The 23,236-nt window shown below is 42.8% G+C and overlaps 1 protein-coding gene across 2 annotated transcripts in view; it reads left to right on the top strand.

The window, feature by feature from the left end:
• SPHK2 (sphingosine kinase 2) overlaps positions 1–23,236 on the top strand; it is a 59,656-nt gene that overhangs the window by 11,170 nt on the left and 25,250 nt on the right. The window contains exons 2-3 of one of the 2 annotated variants that reach the window (XM_089690957.1): positions 103–265; positions 5,663–6,402. In XM_089690957.1, the coding sequence (XP_089547083.1) occupies positions 5,988–6,402 (415 nt within the window). In that variant the 5' untranslated portion in view covers positions 103–265; positions 5,663–5,987. The remainder of the gene's footprint in view (positions 1–102; positions 266–5,662; positions 6,403–23,236) is intronic. The other variant, XM_089690958.1, reaches the window with a different exon arrangement.

Raw genomic sequence — 23,236 nt, 5'->3', positions numbered from 1 at the left:
GGTGAAATTCTGCGTTTTACCGTGGAGGCTAACTCTTAATAAATAGACGCTCACCTATCCCAGGAACCAGCGCTGTACTCACACAGGTTGTTTTCTCCACAGGTCTTCAGGACACCCAGCGATGGCATCTTAGCTATGAGCACCCGGGTGTGACCGCTTGTGGCTTCACAGCCGACTGCCCAGTGCATATGCGCAAGCCCCACTGCACATTGTGAATGGTCCTGCAGTCTTCTGTGACCTGATCTGCTTTAAAGTAGAACTAAAGGTAATTTTATTTTTCATTTTGTCTAAGTAAGGGATGGTTACAATCCCTGTCAAGGTTTTTTTTTTCCATTTTTGTTCCATTGGGGAGATTTCCTTTCACTTCCAATCCCATAGTAGAAGCAGGGCTGCGCAAAATCGTGTGTGTGTGTGTGTGTGTGTGTGTGTGTGTGTGTGTGTGTAAATGTGATTTGCATTTTCGGGGGCGTGCGGCTGGGGATGTCAGTCACCGGGTCCCGGCTGAAGATTCCCTGCCAGCACCCAGCGATTGCCATGTAAAACTGACAGGGGAGAGAGCTGTGTGTAAACACAGGTCTCTTTTTTTGCCAGCAGGAGCATGCTGCTTAATAGTTCTCTGCTTAATATAAAGCAGCATGTCTCTGTAGTAAAACAGCACACACAGTTAACCCTTTGAACCCAAAAGTTAACCCCTTCCTGCCCCGTGTCATTAGTACAGTGTCAGTGCTTTTATTAGCATTCGTCACTGTATTAGTGTCACTGGGATGTCAGTGGCAGTTAGTTCCCACCCAGTGTCAGAATGCCTGCCGCAGTCCCACTAAAAGTCGCTGATCACCGCCATTACTAGTATTAAAAAAATAAATAAATTCCAGTATATATACCGCCATTTGTAGACGCTATTACTTACCAATTAATTTACATGTATTGGGATTTATTTTTTTTATGTTTTATAGCAAAAAGTCAAAAATATATATAATTTTTTTTTCTAAATTGTCAGTCTTTTTTTGTTTATAACGCAAAAAATAAAAACCACAGAGGTGATCAAATGGCACCGAAAGAAAGCTCTATTTGTTGGGAAAATGGACCTAAATTTCATTTATGTACAGTGTTGCATGACTGCACAATTGTCAGTTAAAGTAACGAAGTGCTGTATCGCAAAAAATGGCCAGGTCAGGAAGGGGGGTAAATCCTCTGGAGGATAAGTGGTTTAAGTGTGGAAATTACTGGTTGTTACCAGGGTCACTTGAACTAGTGTCCTTTTTGGAAGATTTCTTCTCCGTTACTGTTCATGTCAGTGAACCCAAGTCAGTAACCCCCAATGTCAGAATGTCTGCCGCAATCCCGCCATAAGTCGCTAATCTCCGCCATTATTAGTATAAAAAAAAAAAATCCCAGTATCTTTCCCGCCATTTGTAAACGCTATAACTTTCACGTAAACCAATTAATTTACACGTATTGGGTTTTTTTTTTTTTTTAAGCAAAGACATGTCACAGAATGCATTTTGGCAGAAATTTATGACTAAATTTGATTTTTACATTTTTTTTTATGGGACGTGTTTTATAGCAAAAAGTCCAAAATATTGTTTTTTTTCCTCAAAATTGTCAGCCTTTTTTTTTTTATAGCGCAAAAAATAAAAACCGCACAGGCAATCAAATACCACCAAAAGAGAGCTCAATTTGTGGGGGAAAAAAGGATGTAAATTTCATTTATGTACCGTATTGCATGACCGCGCAATTGTCCGTTAAACTAGTGCAGCGCTGTATAGCAGAAAAATGGCGTAAATTGCAGTATCTATACCATAGTTTGTAGACGCTATAACTTTCACACAAAGCAATCAATATACACTTATTGGAATTTTTTTTTTACCAAAAACATGTAGCAGAATACATTTTGGTCTAAATCTATAACCAACTTTGAGTTTACTATATATTTTTTATAGCTGAAAGTAAAAAATATTGTTTTTCTTCAAAATTTTTGGCTTTTTTTGTTTATAGCGTGAAAAATAAAAAGCGCACAGGTGATCAAATACCACCGAAAGAAAGCTCTATTTGTGTGAAAAAAAGGACGTAAATTTCGTTTGGGTGCAGCATTGCATGACCGCGCAATTATCAGTTGACTTAGTGCAGTGCCGAGTAGCAAAAAGAGGCCTGGTCATTAAGGGGGGGAAATCCTCTGGAGGTCAAGTGGTTAAGAGGACATCATATGATGCCCTCCCAGGATTGCACCTCGGGCGCAGCTGGGGATCTGCAACCCAGGCATTTACACAGTGGATTGGGGTGGAACTGTGTTGGATCTATGGGCTGTTGTGCCTATTTACCTTTTTTGTATTTTTTTCTTCTACCTTCCTTTTTTAATTAAAAATGTGAAAAAGTCTGGTGTTGACTTGTCTGCTTTAAATGCACAGTTGTGAGGCATTTAGTATCCAGCTGTGTTGTGTGTAAGCCCCAATAATTAGATCTTAGTTGCTATCTGACGGCATGAAAACCCAGAAAACCTACCCTTTGTTATTTATTGTACCCCAAGTGTCAACTTATTTATAAAACTTTAAGTGTCAGTCTAACATTATTTTTTAAATACACCTTTGCTTGAGTTTGGAGGATTCAGAGGAGAATGAGAGAGCACCTAAAGATCCATCAGAGTTACATGAATGTTGCTCTCCCACAGAAGGATCTTGCTTGGCTGTAGTGAGAGTAAAATGTAGAGCAAACCTGTCATGAGAGAAATGTGTGGCTCCCGCTGCTTGTAGTTGTCTTGCTGTAATGCTGATCCTTGCTGTAAGGCATTCTGAGTCAATGGGGTTGATTTTACTAAAGGCAAAATATATGTTCACTTTGCAAGGGCAAGTAGCTTAATGAATGTGGTGAATTTTCACTTTGCAAAGACTACCCAGTCATGTGAAAGGAAAAGCCTGTTTGCCTTTATTAGGTCAACCCCTGTGTGTTCTGACTTTCCTTCTCTGAATACTTGTTCCAGATCAGTGAATTTGACAATAATGATACCTGTGGTTCAACACAACAGCCAGGTAACTAACATTTTCAAAAGAAGGCCATTAATGGTAACCCCCATGTTTACCTTTTCAGCCTAGTGACCCCTCTTCCTGTGTACTGACTAGACTAGTGAACTAAACTTTGATCTTCTTAATCGTTTGAGTCTAGAGAATCATTTATCACGCTCCTATATAAATAGGCACGAGATGTCTTATTACACCAAAGTAGGCATGTCATAAAATAAGGGATTAAAGGTTGAAATGTATTGTAATTGGTTTTATTTCCTGTGTTTTCCAGAATGCGCATTACCAATGTAGATTCCAAAACACAAACGGTGAAATTATCTATAGCCTAGTACATATCGTCAAAAACGTTTATACATTTAAAGCCCAAATCTGGGGGTATAGGAACAGGCAGTATACCCTGACTCAACGCTTCGAGTCTCTTCTTCCTGAAGCTCCAGCCTGTGGGCGATTCCTCAGTAACTTCACATACAATGCAGGGCTATTAACTCTGCATTGTATGTGGAGGAAGCCGGCGTGTTTCACGGGACCGGTTGGACAGCTGCATTATTCCTGCGGCCTAACAAGAACTTCAAAGTGGTTTTATTTTTCCCCCCGGCCTTCATGCTAGTTGCAGGGGCCTAATAGTATATGCTCCCTCATGATTTCAGGGACAGTGGACTTGGAGTGGTTGCCTATCTGTGTTTTTCTAGGCTACTATTAGTATCCTAGCTGTGGGACCTTCCCTCCCCATCACCTTTTTGGTTTTCCCCAAGGTTTCTTCTCCACCAAAGGAGAAGCAACTATCCCCATGGGTGCCAAGGCTCTACTGGAGCCCTCCCTTACATTTGCTCAGGCTCTGATTCCTCGGTGGCTGGCTGAGCCCTTGACATGTGCTGTTGACTGGTATGGATCATGGTGGCTAGCTTCCCCATATCTCTTGGACAGAGATCAGGTTCATGCTCCATCCCTCTTCCCCCGAGTATAAGTGAGGTTGGGAGCAAAGGCATCTGGAGTTCCTGACTGTATCTATAGATTGTTTAGATCCCCACTTAGTGTTTTTTTTTAACTACTTGCCTACTGGGCATTTATACCCCCCTTCCTGCCCAGGCCAATTTTCAGCTTTCAGCACTGCCGCACTTTGAATGACAATTGCGTGGTCATGCAACATTGTACTCATTTTTTATAATTTTTTTTGAGACGGCACTTTCTTTTGGTGGTATTTAATCACCTCCTGGGTTTTTTATTTTTTGCTAAACAAACCAAAAACAACTGAAAATTTTGAAGAAAAAAAAAATTTTTTTCTTAGTTTCTGCTATAAAATTTTGTAAATAAGTGATTTTTCTCCTTCACTGATGTGCGCTAATGAGACTGCACTGATGAGGAGGCACTGGTATGTGGCACTGATGGGCATTGACTAGCAGCACTGTTAGGCGGCACTGATGTCGCATTGATGGACACTGACAGGTGGCACTGATGGGGCTACACTGATCATCACTGCCCTGATGATCAGTGTATATGTCCCCTCTTAGTAATGCTGATTACTGGCTCTCCTCTCCTCATGAACTGGCAGCGTGACAGCTCGTGAGGAGAGGAATGCCGATAACCGGCATTTCCTTATTTACATGCAATCACCTGTGATTGGACACATCTGATCACATGACCGAGCCGACGTCATCGGCTCTTTCCATTAATCGGTGATCCGCTGTGTCCCAGGGACACAGCGCACCACTGATCGCCACTCTGCGCTCCCCTGGGGGCACGCATGCATGCGCGGGAGTAGAGTAGGAGGACATCGTATGATGTCCTCCCAGAATGAGAGAACCGCCTTGCACCTGTCATTTTCTTATATTGCGGGCGGGAGGCGGTTAAAGGCCCCAACCATACCTGCTCAACAACATACGGCATCCCATTCACTTGAATGGGTTGCCCTGCTTGCAACAAACACACGAAAATAGCTCCTGCGCCTTTTTTTTTTTTTTTTTTTTTGGCAGTGAGCCTCATCCTCGTGTCTTTCTAATGTCTTAGATTGTAAGCTCTATCAGGCAGGCCCTCTGATTCCTCTTGTACAAAATTGTATTGTAACTGTAATGTCTACCTTCATTTTGTAAAGCGCTGAGTAAACTGTTGGCGCTATATAAATCCTGTATAATATCAGAAAAAATGCCAAAATGTTCATTTTGCCATAATAATGTGCATCTGCTAGCAATCTTTGTGATGTCATTAAGAAATCCTGGTACTGCAAGTGCGATGTGCATTTTGGCGTGTTTTCATGAATTTACAGGTATGAATGGGACCTAAGATAAAGCAGAAAGTGTAGGGAAATCCACTTTTAGATGGTTGTCATCAGAATGGTTGTCACCAGTTCTTCAGAGCCGGCAGTTTTGCAGACTGCATTCAAATATCCAGCCTTCTGCCTGGCCTGTCTGGTGAATATGCTGCAATAATTGTGCACACCGGGTACTGCTGAAAATCACCACACTGTTCACTTGACCCTGAAATCTCTCCTTTTAAGCCCACATTGGTGCCTTCCTTCTCCCTTCCAGTTGCTTACAGGACAGGCACTTCTGTTGTAACCCTAATTTTTCACCTTGAGTTGTGTTTTAAGTAATTCTATTAACAATGAAATGATCTTTTTTTGTCTTGATTTAATCTATTTTTTTCACCCGCAGAAGGAAGATCTAATGCTTGACTCTGGAGTTTCATCATTTGGAAGTGGGGAAGTCTGAAGTGTATTGGCTGTTTGGAGAGTGTACTTTGTTTTACAGACTTCTATTACTACTAAAATATGCAAACTTTTGATATGGTGGCTTTATCTCTTCAATGCCTTTTTTTGACAAAATGAAGGTTAGAGAAAGCTTGTTTTGTTCCACTTTATGGGATTTTTGATTGTTTCCTCCTGTTTGCCTTTATGCATTTTCTTGCCAAGTTTTATATTGTATGTCATATATTCTATGGTAAGGTCACAGATAGTGACATCCATACCAACAACATAAAATGTCCACAAAATATTGTCAGGCATCAGACACCCTGCTTCATGGAGAATTTGGTGTCTATCCATCCAAAGACATTCGTTATGTGCTCAGTCTGACCCAAACAGGGCTGCATATTCAAAGACTGGTGCCCAAACCTGAAGATGACCAACGAACAGTGCTGCCCATTATGGACATGGTGGGATGCCACACACTACGGAGTCGTGGCACAAATGATGTTTTTGCCTATTTTTCTATATATTCCTATCCAATGAAGAAGAAAAAGGTTGCAATGGGCTCCACACGCACTCGCCAAAGGTTGGTTCACACTTTTAAAGTGGACGAAGCCTCCGAATATGAGCGAAATCAGTCTGTTGCTGAGAAGTGGGCAACTGCAATCAAGTGCCTGATTCAAGATATCCCAATCTCCAGTGACATCGGTAAGCAAATTATTACAGCTAAATACATTTTTTTTTCCATTTTGTTGTCCATTCATGGGATTTGTATGTGCTTGTGAAAATCTAGCATCTTTAATATACCTAAGAGCATTCTGCACTGATGTGCCACAAAAGATATGCAGAAAGTACAAAGACATGCACTTGTTCTTCCAGCGAGTACACAATGAGAGAGGCAAGGGACAGGGGCTGAGAGGCGAGGAGGGAATTTTTTTGCAGTAATATATATATTATTGATCTACAGTTAAGTGGCCATCACCCCAAACATACTGACTAGTTAGGGTCCTGGTTTACAATCATGGTGATCATGGATCACCGCTTGTAGTTCAAGACACCACAGGTCATTGCTGCTTCTCTGTCTGGACCAGGAAGCCAGCTAAGAGATGTTTGGAGAGTGGGGAAGAGGGCTGGAGCACTCATGGACCACCGCACTGAGCGTGATGACGTCACCAGGAAACTTGCTAGTTTGTAAGTCTCCAGACATCGGCAGTGGTGACACCAGTGACATCTTTAATTACAAGCGGTGATCCATCGCCGTGGTGTTTAGATGTACCTTTTGTAACTTAATTATATGTGAAGTGCCTATTTATTGGTAAAATTTATAGAGTGTCTACACTTAGAGATGTTTCTCTTTCCTTTTTTTTTTTTTTAAATGTATTGGAGTCAGCTTTTGCTCCCCTTATGAAGCTTGCCCTTAGTGGATGGACAGTCCCTGTTTCTTTTTTTTTTTTTTTTTTTATAAATATTTATTAGTTTTTCAATCCACATACAAGTCATTTCAACATATCTCTTAAAATATTTATCAAAAACATATATTTTCTCCTTATAAAATTTATTCCTATATATGACTTTCTTTTCATACCATCCCCCCCTCCCAAACACCCCCCCCTCCTTCTCCCCGTCCCCTCCCTTCCCTCCCTCACCTTCCCACGCTCTATATTCTCTCTTCTCTCATTTACTCCATATAATTCTGTTATTCCTAAATCCAATTCTGAACCGACTACCCAGGACCTTATCTCTTCACCTTTTTCGCCATTTCTTTATATTCTCCCCATCCTTTCCATTTTTTATTGTACATCTCCAGCTTATCCTCGTGCGTATATTACAATCTCTCTGTCCCAGAAATCTGGTTTACTCTACCCATCCAGTCTTCCTCCGTTGGCACCTCTCTTTTCTTCCAGTACCTGGGTATCAAGCTCTTTGCTGCGGTTAAGTAATACCATATCCCTGACCTCTTATATACTTTTACTGGGAGTTCTGAGATATGGAGGAGGCATAATTCTGGGTCTAATCCTATATTGATTTTAGTAATCTTCCCTATCAAGTAAACTATCCTTCGCCAGAACACCTGTATTTCTGGACACTCCCACCACATATGATACCACGTGCCCACCTCTCCACAATCTCTCCAACACATCTGTGAAATTTCCGTTTTCATCTTGTGCTCCAGGTAAGGGGTAATGTGCCATCTATTCAAACACTTATAATTTATTTCCACTTCTCTCATACTAATATTTTCGTGAATTAATGTGAACATCTTCTCCTCCTCCTCTATTTTTCTTCCCATATCTCTTTCCCATTTCTCTATGTGCATTAATTCTGTGTCTGTGTCAAGTTCCATTAATATCTTGTGTATTTTTGCCGTTCCGTGTCTACCATTGCCCCGTGACTCAAAAATTCTGTCAAATGGATTCCAGTCTTTTCTAGTTCTTATAGGTTTTGGAAGGCTTTCAAAAAAGTTCTTCAGTTGGTAATATCTTAATCTATCCATCTTATTAAAGACTTCACCCTTTCTTTCCTCCATATCCTTATATGACCCAATTTCCTCTCCTACCATTATATCTCTCAATTGCGCCTCCTGTTTTATAATCCATTTCCCTGCTATACTATCTTTACCCGGGATGAAATATTTTGTGTTCCTAAGTGGTATTAGTTGTGAATTAAAAACCCACCCCTTTTGTCTATGTAATAAATCCCATTCTTTTAAAACAATAAGAGTGTATGTGCTTGTGCTCTCCTCTAATTCTCTGTATTGTGCAGGCACCCAGACACTATTACTCAAACCTATTCCATTCAGTGTTTTCTCAATTTTGACCCAACTTTTCTCCGGATTATGAATCCAGTCGAAGATTCTTGCGATAATCCCCGCTTTGTAATATCACCTAAAATCTGGTACCCCCAGTCCTCTTTCTTTACTTCTAGTCAACGTTTCATACCCTATTCTAGGCTTTTTATTCCTCCATATACATTTTATTATCATTTTCCTCAGTTCTTTAAAATATGCCTCTGGGAGTTTGATTGGGATCATTTGAAATTTATATAATACTTTGGGGACAATTACCATCTTTATCAAGTTTATACGACCTATCCACGATGGATTTCCATTTCCCACTCTCCTCAATTCCTCCTTAATTTCATTTAATAACATTATATAATTGGCTTTATAAAGGTTATTTGAGGTTGATAGTTTTATTCCTAGATATTTTAATTTTGTCTCTCCAAAGGAAGGGGAATTCTACTTGTCTTTCTTTTTCACTGTTTTTGAGATTTATGTTTAAGATTTCGGTCTTTGTCGGGTTAATTTTCAGGTTCGACAGGTCTCCGTACTCCCTCAATGCTTTCATTAAATTTGGAAGTGATGTTCTAGGGTTTCCAACATAAAACATCAGGTCGTCCGCATAGGCCGCTACCTTATGTTCTCTATCACCTATCTTTATTCCTTTTATGTCTATGTTCTTTCTAATCATGGACAGTAAGGGCTCCAGTGATAACACGTATAGCAGTGGGGACAATGGGCATCCCTGTCTTGTACCATTTGACATCTTAAAGTACTCTGATCTTCCTCCATTTACCATTATGGTAGCGGTAGGCCCTCTGTACAACTCTCCAATCCACCCTCTCATTCTATCTCCCACTCCCAACGCTTCCAGAGTGTCCATCATAAAACCCCAACTCACTCTGTCGAATGCCTTCTCAGCATCTATCGACATCAGTATCATTGGGGTTTTCCCTTTTTTGCCCTCCTGTATAAGCAACAGTGATCTCAGAGCATTATCTCTACCCTCTCTTCCCGAGACAAACCCCACCTGGTCTCCATGTACCCACTCCGGCATCAGCTGTTTCAATCTATTTGCCAGAACCTTTGCATATATTTTAGTGTCTACATTCAGCAGCGCTATGGGACGATAACTCGCACATTGTGAGGGATCTTTACCTTCTTTCTGTATCAATACTATATTCGCCTGTAAAGACTCTCCCCTTATCTTCATCCCGTTCCCCAAGGCGTTCATATAAATCTTCATTTTGGGAATTAAAAGCTCTTTATATTTTTTATAGTATTTGGCCGTATATCCATCCGGACCTGGGCTTTTCCCTCCCGCCATGCTTTCTAATGCTGATTTTATTTCCTCTGTGGTTATTTCTGCCTCTAGAGAGTCCAGTTGTGTTTCGCTTAGTTTCGGTAGGCCTGCCTCCTCTAGGTATATCTTTCTTTTCTCTCTATTTACTGTTTCCGTTTTCCTAAACGTATCCTGAGGTATGATATTATTCAACTCATTGTAATACTCTTTAAATATTCTAGCAATATCCTTGGTTGAGTGTACAAATTCCCCCTTGGGGTTTCTTATTTTCTCAATATAATTTCTATTTTTCTTCTTTCTTAAAGTTCTCATTAAATACTTTCCCGGCCTATCTCCCCATCTGTACCTTTCACTTGTTATTTTATTAAAGACTCTTCTTTTTTCCTCCTCCATTACATTCTCTAATTCTTCTTTCTTCTTTATTAACCTCTGCATTATCTCCTTAGTTCTTTCCCTTTTATGCACCTGTTCAAGATCATATATTTCATTTAATAATCTCTTTATCTTTTCTCTTTTTTCTTTTTTGCCCCCATTGCAATAAGTAGGCCTCTGATGTAAGCTTTATGTGCTTCCCACACCGTTGCAACCGACACATCCTCTGTTTCATTCTCATCAAAAAACCATTCAATTTCTCTCTCAATCCTTTGACCAATCTCTTCCGCCATGAGAAGTGCCTCATTCAACCGCCATACATAACCTTCTCTCCCTTCTCTACCCCATCTTAACTTCATTGCAACTGGGGCATGATCCGACAGGGTACTTCCTTCAATTTTCACTTCTACCACCCACTCTATCACTCGATGTTCTACTAATATGTAATCTAGTCTAGAATAAGTCTCATGAACGTGTGAAAAGAAAGTATAATCTCTCTCCTTCATATTCCTAATTCTCCAGATGTCCACCAACTGACACTCATGCATCAATTTCTTTAACATTCTCAAGGATTTGTTTTCCTCCCTCCTCACAGAGGAAGTGGTATCTATCCGTGGGTCCATGCAGATGTTAAAGTCTCCCGCTACTATCATACACCCACTTTTAAAATCCATCAATCTCTTCAGCACTTCTCTCATAAACCTCTGTGGTCTCTTATTTGGGCTGTATATATTTGCTATTGTACACTCAATTCCCTGTAGTTTACCTCTCAAAAATAAAAACCTCCCCTCCGGATCCGTTAATCTCTCCTCCACCTCGAACCTTATATTCTTTGCGAAGCCTATAGCAACTCCTTTTGCTCTTTTAGTTGGTGAATCCGCATAGAACCATGTTGGAAAATGTCTAGTCTTCAGTCTAACCTTTGACTCTATCTCTAGATGTGTTTCCTGCAAGAATACCACTGAGGATTTTCTATGTTGAAGTTCTTTAAATAACCTGAATCTCTTTCCTGGGCAGCTTAACCCTTTTACATTATAGGTTATATATTGGATTTCTTCCATCTTACTCTTTTCCTACCGTCTCCCTCTTCCTCCTTCCCTTCCTCTTTCTTATTGCTATAGAGCGTTTTTTATCCCTCTATCCTTTTCTCTCTCCCTCTCCCTCCCCCCCTCTCCCAATACTCCCCCCATTCCCTTTCCTCTCCCCCCCCCCCCCCCTCCCCCTCCCACACCACCTCCCCCCCCCCCCCTCCCCCCCCCCCTCCCCCCTCTTTTTAGGCCTTTACTTTGCCTAACCATCATTTGTGGAAGTAGCATCCACCTTTGACTTAAACCTTAGGGCTTCACTCATCCCATGGACATCCTCCCCTCCATCCAGATCCCCCCCTTGACCCCCTCTCTACTCATCTTTCTACAGGAGGAAAAAGGAGTCAAGCTGGAGGGACAAGGGGGGAAAAAAAAAAACCCAAAAAAAAAACCACACACTTCTCTCCCCTTCACTCTCCTTCCCCGCCCCTCCCCCTCTCCCCCATCTGTCTCCAACCCTCCCCTCTTTCTGCTCTTTCTTCCCCAGATTCTTCTTCCCAACCCTTTATTTCAATTTTCTGCATTTCAAGTCTATTGCAAAAATTTCTCAAGTCCTCTGGGAACCTCAAATGGGCTGTTATTCCATTTTTCCATCCTATTAAACACTCCGGAACTCCCCATCTATATTGCACCTTCTGTTTTTTCATCTGCTCCAGCAAAGGCCTCAGAGCTCTCCTCCTCCGGAGAGTCTCTGATGACAAGTCCGCATATATTTGAATATCCATTTCTCCATACTTTATTACTGGTTTTCCCTTAGTGTTCCTCCAGATTTTTTCCCTTTGTTGTAATTCATAAAATTTTACAAGTATGTCTCTTGGCCTGTCTTTCTCATGATTCCCCTGGAGTTTCCAGTTTCTAAAGATTCCTTCTATATTAGTCCTTTCGATTTCAGAGTTTCCCATTTTAGAGTTAAGTATTTTGCAAACCATCTCTTCTAGTATTTCTCCTTTTAAACTTTCCGGTACCCCTCTTATCCTTATATTTCTCCTTCTTTCTCTATTTTCTTGAATTTCCACCTTGTACTGCAATTTTTCCTGAGCTTTTTCCATATTAATTATCTTCTTCTCTAATTCGGAAATAATCTGGGTCTGGCTTTTAACTTTCTGCTCCGTTTCTTCCACTCTTAACAACAACTGCCCCAGATCATTCCGAATTTTTACCATTTCTTGCTTTATTGTTCTCTCCAGATCTTTGAACATTTCTGTCATCTCTCTTTTATTTGGGATTTGTAGTTCTTTTTCTGTCTCTGATATTTGTTGATTACTGATATCCAATTCCATTGACTGTTTAGGACTATTTTGCATACTTAAATCAGACTCTCCTTTATCTTCTCTGCTCTGGGGCCTTTCTGGGGTCACATTTCCCTGGGATGCATACTTTTTAATTGTCCCCGTTTGTGTCCCTTTAGGCCCGGTTCCCTTTGCACTTTTATTTTTCATTTCTTCTGTAACCTTTATTTTCTCTTACAAACTTATACTTTGCAAAACGAAGAAATTAATAAGGTGTAGAAATAGAATTCCCAGCTTTGTCTTCCCACCTTTCTGTATGCCTTTGCCTGCACCTTGCGTTCTTCTCCTTATTTTTTATTCTTATTCTCTGGGGGTCCCCCCCTTTTCTTTCTCTCCCTGCTTTCCTCCAACTCTATACAATTTTTGTGTTTGGGGCCACCGCCAGACTCACTCACCCCTCCAACTCGTGAGACGGCTCCAGGCTCCTTCCTCCAATTCTTTTCAGCAGGTCCGCTCTCTTCCTCTCAGGGGGACCCTCCAGGACTTTCCTCCATGCTCTTCTTCCTTGTCTTTGTTGGGGACGCTCACCATCGACCGCCTGTTAGGGCTCCCTGGATTGCAGGTCGTCCGGCAGAGCAGAATCTCTCCTGCTCCCTGTCAGCCTCCGGCCGGGCGGCCGGCTTTCTTGCCTCCCAGAGGTGCACTGCGGCCGGTCACATGTCCCGGCCGCGCCTCCCTGTCACCCGGCAACCAGGCTCGGCGTCCAGGCTCAGCGTCCCTGCCACACTCCGCTGGTCTCCGCTCTCAACTCCGGGGAGCCGCTCAGCCAGAGGAACCTGCCCGGTCGAGGTAGGTCTCTACCCTCTAGAGCTCCATCTGCTAGGGGGGAATTTTAGAGTCCAAGGGGGGGTCGGTCGGAAGAGGCCCGTGCGGGAGCTCCTACCACGAGCTCTCCGCCTCCGCCATAGTCAGGCTCCGCACCGATGTTTCAACCTAACCTATGGATGGACTTTTCTATTATATACCAGGACTATTTTGTTAAACATTTAGTGACTTTTAATATCTGGAAGTGTTCGTTTCTTTTTTACGCCTTTCTTCTACACTTAATTGTATTGTGTTTGTGTTCATTTTTTCCTAAAATTGTTGCAGAATTATTTTGCAACATACAGAAATGGACTACTGTCTTCTTATACCACAGGGCGTGTGCTTTCAACACATATAATGTTTTGGGGATTTAATACCATTTTCAGGCTCCGTGCGCACCAGCATTTTTTTTTTTTTTTGTTAAGCTAAAAAAAAAACGTTGGGTAAATAACGCTGGTAATAGTGGTTTTTAATAGCGTTTAGGAGCTCTAAGGTTTTATTAGCGTTTTTACAGTACATGTAAGGGAGGGGTGGAAGTTGCGTTTAGGAGCATTTTAGGGTTTTTTTTTTTTTTTCTGACGGAAAAACCCTCCCAAAAACTCTACAAAAACTATTTTTTTTTCCTGCTCCTAAATGCTGAAGCTTGAAAATGCTACTAGCCTAAAATAGAGTGCATGGACACATAGGATAACACTATTTAGCTTCTAGGTACAGAAAAAAATGCTGATAACTGCTTCTAGGAGCTTAAAAAAAAATGCTAGTGTGCATGCAGCCTCAAGCCAATGCAGAGTTTTAACATGTGTAGAAAAAGTAAAAAGTTTTGATGGTGAATTGGTTACATTTTGTACTTGTGTAGTTAACCATCATCATTAATTTTGTTACAGCTCAGTTAGGCTTAGTTTACCCTTGCGATTGGGGGCAGAAAATTCACAGGGTTGAGCCATGTTTTTACTGCTCCCCCCCCCCCCCCCCCAAGCTTCAAAGGCAGCCATACTGGGGTAATACACATACTGGGGCCATAATACTTTGTGAGCATTTTTCCCTGCTGTTGTGTTCAGTGGGCAGTACTGTCCAACAAGCACAACCCATTCATTTGGGCTGCTTGCAATACATGCATTTGTGGCGTGGTGGGTGCGGACTTTTAGGGAGATGGTGAAAAGGTGACAGACAAAAAGTGACATAATGCCTCCTCACCACCTGTCAAATGCCCTCTGAAAAGTGATCCACTATGGATCACTCTTCTGAGGGCCATCTTATGTGTAGATGAGCCAAAAATCCTGTACTATAGGACCACTGGTAAAAATTTTATTCACCGTGAGCTGATTTTGCTTTAATAGATTTTTGTAGAATTTAAGCAGTTATACTTCAACTATTTTTCCAGAAATAGTTACATTCAAAGCCAAACTGCAGAAAACCTGAAAATCATGAAGGGGTTAACTGCTCTTTTATGTCTGAGACAGAAAAGACGTTTTACTTAAACCTTTACTCTCCGGCAGATAGTGTTCCCCTATGCTCTGATGGTGGACTGTTCCTTGATTTCCTTACATACAGTGCAGGGCTATGGTCCCTGCATAAGTCTAGATGACATCAGAGGACCTTAGACCACTGGAGCATTGAGGGGAAGAGTAGTAGTGTAGTAGAGCCTACAGAAGCTGAGGGCCGGGTAAGTAAAACTGCTGTGCCCAGTCCCTCTGGACATACTGAAGCAGTTTACCCCCACATTGCAGGCGCAGCTCAAATGTGAGGAAGAATTTGTAGATTTCCTGGAGTTCAGCTTAGGTAGGGGAGGATAATTAGATTTCTAAATGTACAAGTTAGTTGTTATAAAATATTCAAAATAGAGAGCAGGAGGCAAACAAATGACTCTTGTGTGAATGTTACAGCAATAGCTTTAATACCTTTTTACTGAAAATCCTGTATAGTCTCCGATTTGAGCTGAGCAAGTCTTGGGAATATATTGACCTGGCATGGTGTGCTGACAATTGTTCAGCCCTGGGAAATGTGAATTTGGAGACGGTTGGAATGGTCTGCCCTTGATGTGGGCTCTTCTGGATTGCAGCCCAGAATTTGCATTCATGTCGATGAAAAAGGCTTATACAGCTGACCGCAGTATAGTTGCCTCAGGACGGCTTGCTTGTGGCTCCAAGCACATGATTCCTTGTGATGTACTCTGTGATGTTTCTTTAATAAATAGAACTAGCTATATAAAACATTTCTAGCTTGAGCAAATACAACAAACTAACATACTTCTTAAAGTGAACCTATGCTTTGCCAACATAGGGCAATACCATTGCTTCACTGTCATGTTATCCCCCTAGTGCTCATAGTTACCTTTTTGCTTCCCCGCTGTTTCATTCAGGACCTCTTCTTCCTTTTTTTTTTCTTTTCCCTTCTAACGTTCTGCTGAAACTTTGTGATTTGTATAGTACTGCTTGGACTTTGAAGAAGGGGACATACCCCGAAAGCTTGTCCTCAAAATTGTATGTTAGTGCAAATAAAGTATCACGGACAGCACTGTCGCAAATGCACTAATACGGCTACAATCACCTCAAGCATTCAGGAGCTGAGAATCGGGAGAAGAATCTCTGTAAAGCTTCAAGATGTTCTTCCTTTTGAAATTTCACTCCCCTGTTCATTTTTAGTGTGGCTATGCTGCCTTGCAGGATCCCCTGAAGCTCTGCTGTAGCCACCTTTTTATGCATGCATTCCCATCTGCTATGGGTGGAGGGACCAGCGTAAACTCTGTGAGGATGGGTATGCATGTACTTTCCTATGGTGGTACTTGTCTTTGTGGGACATATAGTTCCAGGCTCAGTCATGTGATCATTTTGTTAAAGTGCTTTTAATGTCTGTTTTTTACCTTAATGCATGCTATGCATTAAAGTGGTTGTAAAGGCTCAAGGTTTTTACCTGCATGCATTCTATGCATGCAGTCTTCTTTGTGCTGCAGTCCCCCCCCAACCCCTCCTAATACTTACTTGATCCCCATTGTGATCCAGCGATGTGCAGCAGAACCTCAGCTCTCCTGGGTCTCTGCTTCCTTATTGGCTGAAATTGCAGCGGGAGCCATTGGTTCCCACAGCTGTCAATCACAGCCTGTGACACAATGGGAGATGGGGTGGGGCCGAACTTCATCTCTGTGTTTGTAAATGGTCACAGGGAGCGGTGGCTCAGAAGCGCGGCTGCTCAGGTGCCCCCTTAGCAAGCTGCTTGCTATGGGGGCACCCAACCCGACAGGAAAGACTAGCCAGGAGCGCTGGCGGGGGACCTGAGTAGAGGAGGATCCAGGCTACTCTGTGCAAAACCACTGTACAGAGCAGGTAAATATAACCTTTAAAAAAAAAAAAAACAAAAACCCCTGAACCTTTTAGTATTGCTAAATTAAGGTAAAAATCTCCCTACTGCTTGTTGCCTGGTGGATATTAATATTGTAATTTATTAAAAGAGGAGATGCATAACTACTTTGCTCAGCCTTGGATGGACTTGTGCTTTTCAGTGGTAATAACCAAGTGCTGACATTTTACTGCTGGAATCCTCAATGCTGCCTGTGATGCTCCTGTCATTTTACTCAGACCTGAAATATCAGCCTTGGATGAACTTGTGCTTTAAAGTGGATGTAAATGCTCAAGGTATTTTACCTTTTATGTATTCTATGCATGAAGGTGAAAAACCTGTGTGCAGCTGCCACACCCCTCCTGCCCTTTCCCCAGGCCCTCCTGAACTTACCTCAGCCCAGTCTTGATCCAGCGATGTGCATGAGAGACTTGGCTTTCCTGGGTCCCTCCCTTATTGGCTGAGACAGCAGCAGTAGCCATCGGCTGAGCCAGTCTCCATGTGTGAATGGACACAGAGCAGCAGCTCGGGAGCGAGCCTGCTTGGGTGCTGCAATAGCAAGCAGCTTCCAATGGGGGCACTAGGCAAAAGGGAGGTGCATGGAGTGCTGATGGAGGACCCGAGAAGAGAAAGATCTGAGCTTAATATCACTTTAAATGAAAAGATCACACGCAGCATTGAGGATCCTAGCGCGTGTGTGTGTGTATAATGTGTGTGTGTGTGTGTGTGTGTGTGTGTGTAATGTGTGGTTTTTTATATATATATATATATATATATATATATATATATATATATAAAAACCCAGCAAGATCGCTTCTTGGTGTACAGTAGCAGTATTATTTATCAACACTGGACACTAGGGATGCACCGAAATTCCGGTGGCCGAAAACACCTCTTTTGGCTGTCGCCGAAATGAAAAAAAAAAAGCACTGATACAGGTGCTGAAAAAACTCCGCCCCTCGCCACATTCCCGTCCGCCGCTCGGTAGTTCAGTCTTACTTGAGAAACCATTGATCCCGGTGTTGGGCATAGATATAAGAGAAGGAAGGATGGCCGCCACACATCTCTATGCCCTTGGAGGACTGGAGCGATGTCCCTTCCGGTTCCGGCCATTTTTTAAATGTATTTATTTTTTTAAAGCACTAGATCAATGTTTTTGTTTTTTTTATCTAATGCTTTACATTTGCGGAGGAGAGATGTGGGGTCTTATTGACCTCATATCTCTCCATAAAGAGGACCTGTCACTAATTATTTCTATCACAAGGGATGCATGCATTTCTTGTGATAAGAATAAAAGTGATTACAAATTTTTATTAAAAGGAACAGTGCAAAAAACAAAACATTAAATACATTTAAAAAAAAAAGTTTAAAGTCCCCCCATGCTCACACATAGTGGTTAACGCATACATAGCCCATGCCCACATATGTAAATGGTGTTCATCGCCACGACTGTCAGAGCAATAATTGTCGCACTAGACCTCCTTTGTAACTTTAAACTGCTAACCTGTAGACCTTTTTAAAGCATCACCCATGGAGATTTTTAAGTACCTCAGTTTCACTCTATTCCACGAGCGTGCACAATTTTAAAGCGTGACATGTTGGGTATCTATTTACTCGCCGTAACATCCTCTTACATATTTTACAAAACAATTGGGGTATATATTCTTTTTTTAATAAAAGTGTATTTTTTTCCAAAAATATATATATTCATTTTTAAAAACTGCATTTCGGTTTTTGGCCAAGTACATTTTGATGTTTCAGTTTCAGCACCCAAATTTTCACCACTACTGGACACACTGTTCAGTGATTCGCTGAGCCGATTAGCCATCAATTATTGGCTTGGAACCTTTGATCAGATTGTGCTGTGCTGAATCACAGCACAGCTGGGGTGGCGGATACGTAGCCCCAACCTATAAGAGCAGATCATGTACTAGGTACCTGATCCAGCGCAGAGCTGCTGCCATAAATGTAAATGGTTCAGTCCTCAAATGGGTAAAATATGTGGCTAAGTGAGATAAGAATGTATGGGTTTTTTTTTTTTTTTTTTGTTTGTTTGTAAAAAAAAAATCATAATTCCAAAGCTCAGCATTGCCAAAAACATGAAGCTAACCACTAAGCCAGAATGCTTACATTTGCAGTTATGTCAACTGCAAATCTCATTGAATGGAAACAATTCCCATGTTGACATAATTGAACCCCCACCCCAAGAAGTAAGCATTTATAACTGGTGTCTCTCTTAGATCTTGCCTGATTACCTTGCAATCAATGTTGTTTTTATCTAATTTTTGTGTGAGAGGCCATAGTACAAGGCTGCTTGATACAAGCTGATACAGGAAGACTTGGCAACAATAAAATTGTCAGCGCACACATGTATATTGTAACCAGTCCATAAGTCCCAATAAAGTGTATAGTGGGTAACCGCTATTTAGCTGGCAGCCATCCCAGAGTAAGCCAGCTCTGTATGCATAACAAGGGAATGAGAGGAGAGGCTCCTTCTAGCTGCAGTATAAAAATATTTTAATGAGCCGCAAATTGGTAAAACTCAATGTGGAAGTGCTTCTTGTACTGCCCGGGCTACCCCTGGACTGCTCATGGTATGTCCTGGGGGCCAGACCATTGACTTGTTGCTCTCCTCCTACCCCATCTGCTTCTGTCTCCTCCTTTTTTCATCACCATCTCACTCCCGTGTGACTCCCCTTCCGCTCTTACCTTTCCCTCTCTTTCCCCCCCATCGGGACCGTTACCCCCCCCCCCCCTGTGCTCAATTGTGGACTCACCACCTATTTGCAGATCACATTCCACCATGGCACCCCTGAACGTATAGGGCTTCAACATCCCCCAAAATGTGCAACAAGGTCTTCGCTCATTTGCGTTACAAAAGGCGCATGTTGTCTGCCTACAAGAAACACACTTCAAACCCACTTCCACACCTACATTCTTTGGCCCCCACTATCCACAAGTCTTCACTGCTTCTGCGAAATCCAAACGTATCCTTATCGCCTTCCAAGGAGTCCCTTTAACGCTACATACTGAGATTGGAGACCCAGAGGGACGTTACCTCATCCTGTCGGGACTTTTCCTTGATTCTGAAGTCATTATAGTTTCTTACTATGCTCCCAACCAGGGTCCTCTTCCGTTCCTCTCCCACCTACTGGCTCTCATCGATTATCATAAGCGTGGCACCTTGCTTATCTGTGGAGACTAACTGCACCCTATACCCCTTCCTTGATAATTCCCCCCAACCACCCCTCTCATCTGCTCCAAAATGTCTTCCAACTCCTGAACTGCCACTCCTTAATGGACTCTTGGAGAGAGCGTCATCCAGTGAAACGCAGATACTTACTATTCCCATCCACACAAAACGTTCTCATGCATTGACCATAACCTCACGATCGTCAGTTGCTCGTCTTGTCTTCTTGCCTCAGATACCCTCCCCATTCCATGGTCGGATCACAGCACTGTTTTCATATCTGTCTGCTCCTTGACCCCCTCTTCTACCGACGCCTCCAGGGTAAGCAACGATAATTTACCTTACCCTGCACATAGCCTAGATGTAGAGATTGCCTTTAAAAAGTATCTGACGACAAACTCCACCCCAGATATCTCTCCTCTCCTATTATGGGAAACACACAAACCAGTCCTTAGAGGGGTCTGTATTAGCAAATCATCCTCCCTCAACAGAGAAAAGCATCGGACAGGCGCTTCAGTCTATTCCATCTCCTCGTAACCGCAAAGCTCTAGAACAGTCCCACTTGGAACTTGACCTCTTTTTAACGGACCAAGCAGAACTATCCCTCTGCAGATCTCAACACAAATATTACACCAAAGCAAACAAACCAGATACATTCCTGGCCATTTCACTCTGAAGACTAGACCGAGTCGCTAAACCAATCCGCCTGAAAATATATCAAGGTAGTTATATCAGCAACCCTACACAAATCTTTCAGATCCTCCGTAAACGCTTAGCTTTGTTATATTCTCAGGCAGAGCCCTTCGACCAGTCCCAAGCAGAAAATCTTCTCGCTCACCTTTCTTTCCCAACTTTGTCCGCTAATCATCTGGAAGTCCTCGAGATGCCGATCACACCAACTGAAACCCTGAACGCAATTAAAGACCTGAAGCTACGTAAGCGCCCTGGCCCGGACGGCTTCTCTGCCTCCTATTACTAGAAATTTGCCCACCTTTATTTCTCCTGTGCTAACCAATGCCTTTAACGTCATCCTAGCCGGCCAGTCCTTTAAACCTGAAACTGTATCAGCTACTATAACCATGCTCCCGAAACCTAATTCAGATGACTCTGCCTGGTCCAACTATAGACCTATCTCACTCCTCAATATCGACATTAAGCTTCTCGCGAAAATCCTCTCTACTCACCTGAACCCGATAATATGCTCTCTAATCCATAAAGATCAGGTGGGTTTTATTCCCTTGCGGCAAGCCGGTGACCATGTGCAACGCACGGTCCTCCTTTTCGCACATTGCTTGTACCCGCAAAATCCTCACTTGCTACCTGTCCCTGGACAATTAAGAAAGCCTTTGACACGGTCTCATGGTCCTACCTCAATTTTATCCTGCAACATTGGGGTTTTGGAACCCACTTCTTAACCTGGATCTCTTCTCTATACTGCAGCCCCTCAGCTAGTGTCTGCTACCTGGGCCACAAATCGCCCTCTTTCCCAATATCACGAGGTACCTGCCAAGGATGTCAGCTTTCACCATTGCTTTTTGCCCTAGCTATTGAACCTCTAGCCCTTTTGATCAGAGCAGATCCTGATATACGTGGACTAGATAGGTGGGTCTCACCACAAACTTTGTCTTTTTGCGGATAAAGTACTCTTCTTTTTGACCTCTCCGCTGACGTCCGCCCCCTCCTTACTTCGGCTTCTACAAGACTTTGGTCGCATCTCCGGCCTACACATTAACCCCCAAAAGTCAACGGTACTGAATATCTCCCTTTCCCCTCAGGAGACTTCAAATTTAAAACAGGTTCTCCAATTCTTTTGGTCCCACCTGTCTATTCCCTATGTAGGCATTAAACTGACGGCACACCTATGGGATTTATATCCCGCCAACTATTTGCCAACGCTTACTTGTCTTACTAGCCTTATGCACAACTGGTCTTCATTGCCGCTGGCATGGATGGGGAGAATCACAGTGGTTAAAATGTCCATCTTGCCTAAGATACTATACTTGTTTAGAGTCCTCCCCATCCCTGTTCCGGCTCATTTTCTTTGCATTCTACAACGGCGAACCTACACATATATATGGGGTTCTATTCGCCCCGTGTACCTTGTTCCACCATCTACAAGACCAAATTAATGGGTGGTCTAGGCCTCCCAGACTTTGCTAAATACTACCAAGCTGCACATCTTGCACAACTCCCGAAATACCATGCGACACACGAGATCCCTCAATGGGTTGTTCTCGAATCAGTTGACTGCGATCCTCTCTCAGTAGCCAATATACTATGGCCCCGCCCTCCGACCAGAATCCAGTTACATCCCATTATATATCCCTTTGGGATAGGATCAAATCCTGTTATCCCATCTAATCATCGCACAATCCTCTTTTCTCTCACACCTTCGGAATCCGGCCTTCCCTCCAACTTGGTCTTCTCCACGTTCTTTCACACATTGGTCCTCAGCAAACCTAATCTGAGCCCACCACTTTCTGACTAGCACTGATATCAAGTCCTTCCCCCTCCCTGCCTGATTCACATTCTGTACCAGCGTCGGAAATCTTTAGATACCTCCAACTGAAGCACTTCTATGCTCCTTTATCTGCAAAATGATGCTTTGACCACTAAATGACCTTTTTCGAATGCTCAAGTAATAATGACTCACATATGCAGGGCCTTATCTCTGCTCTGAATGCTCTCTTGCTAACTCCTGAGTCTTCCCCTGGCCCTTCTTATGTCGCTAAGTGGGAGAAGGATCTTGGATCCCAGTTAAGCCCACAATTGGGATCGCATTTGGTCGGCAACCAAATCCTCCTCACAGAACTTGGTGGCAGTTGAGGCTAACTACAAGGTCCTGGCCCGATGGTACCTAGTCCCGACAAGGATTGCTAAGTATACCCCGGGTTACTCTCCAGGCTGTTTTCGGGGCTGTGCTATGGCGGAAACATGTCTCCATATTTGGTGGGCCTGCCCAGCCGCTCAAGTTTTTTTGGGTTGAAATCTTCCACATGCTGTCCACTCTTTTTGCACTGACACTGTACTAATGGCACTTGGCAGAAATGGGTTAAACGTGAGGGGCAATCAAAGGGTTAACTGTGTGCTGGGAGTGTTTTGCTAGGGGGCGGGGGGGGTGTGCTTCACTGTAAGCACACTGCTCTGGATGGCTCTGCTCAGCCATCCAGAGCAGTGTGCCTAAACTGACAGGGAGGGCGGCTGTTGGTAAGTAGTGCAGCCTTCCTCCCTGTCGGTAATCACTGGGTGCCGGCGGGTAATCACTGGCCGTGACCCGGTGATTGACTCCCGGGGCAGCATGTGTGGCTCGCGAGCGACCCCCTACCCGGAAATGCAGAATCACTTATATATATGTGATCCTGTGCACAAGGGCCGTCCTGTAGCAGT

This window comes from Staurois parvus, unplaced genomic scaffold (genome assembly GCF_062004578.1).
Source record: "Staurois parvus isolate SC_StPar_1 unplaced genomic scaffold, SC_StPar_1.0 ptg000548l, whole genome shotgun sequence".
NCBI lineage: Eukaryota > Metazoa > Chordata > Amphibia > Anura > Ranidae > Staurois > Staurois parvus.
Note: the sequence above shows the minus strand (reverse complement) of the source record. Positions and strands in the feature narration are given on the sequence as shown.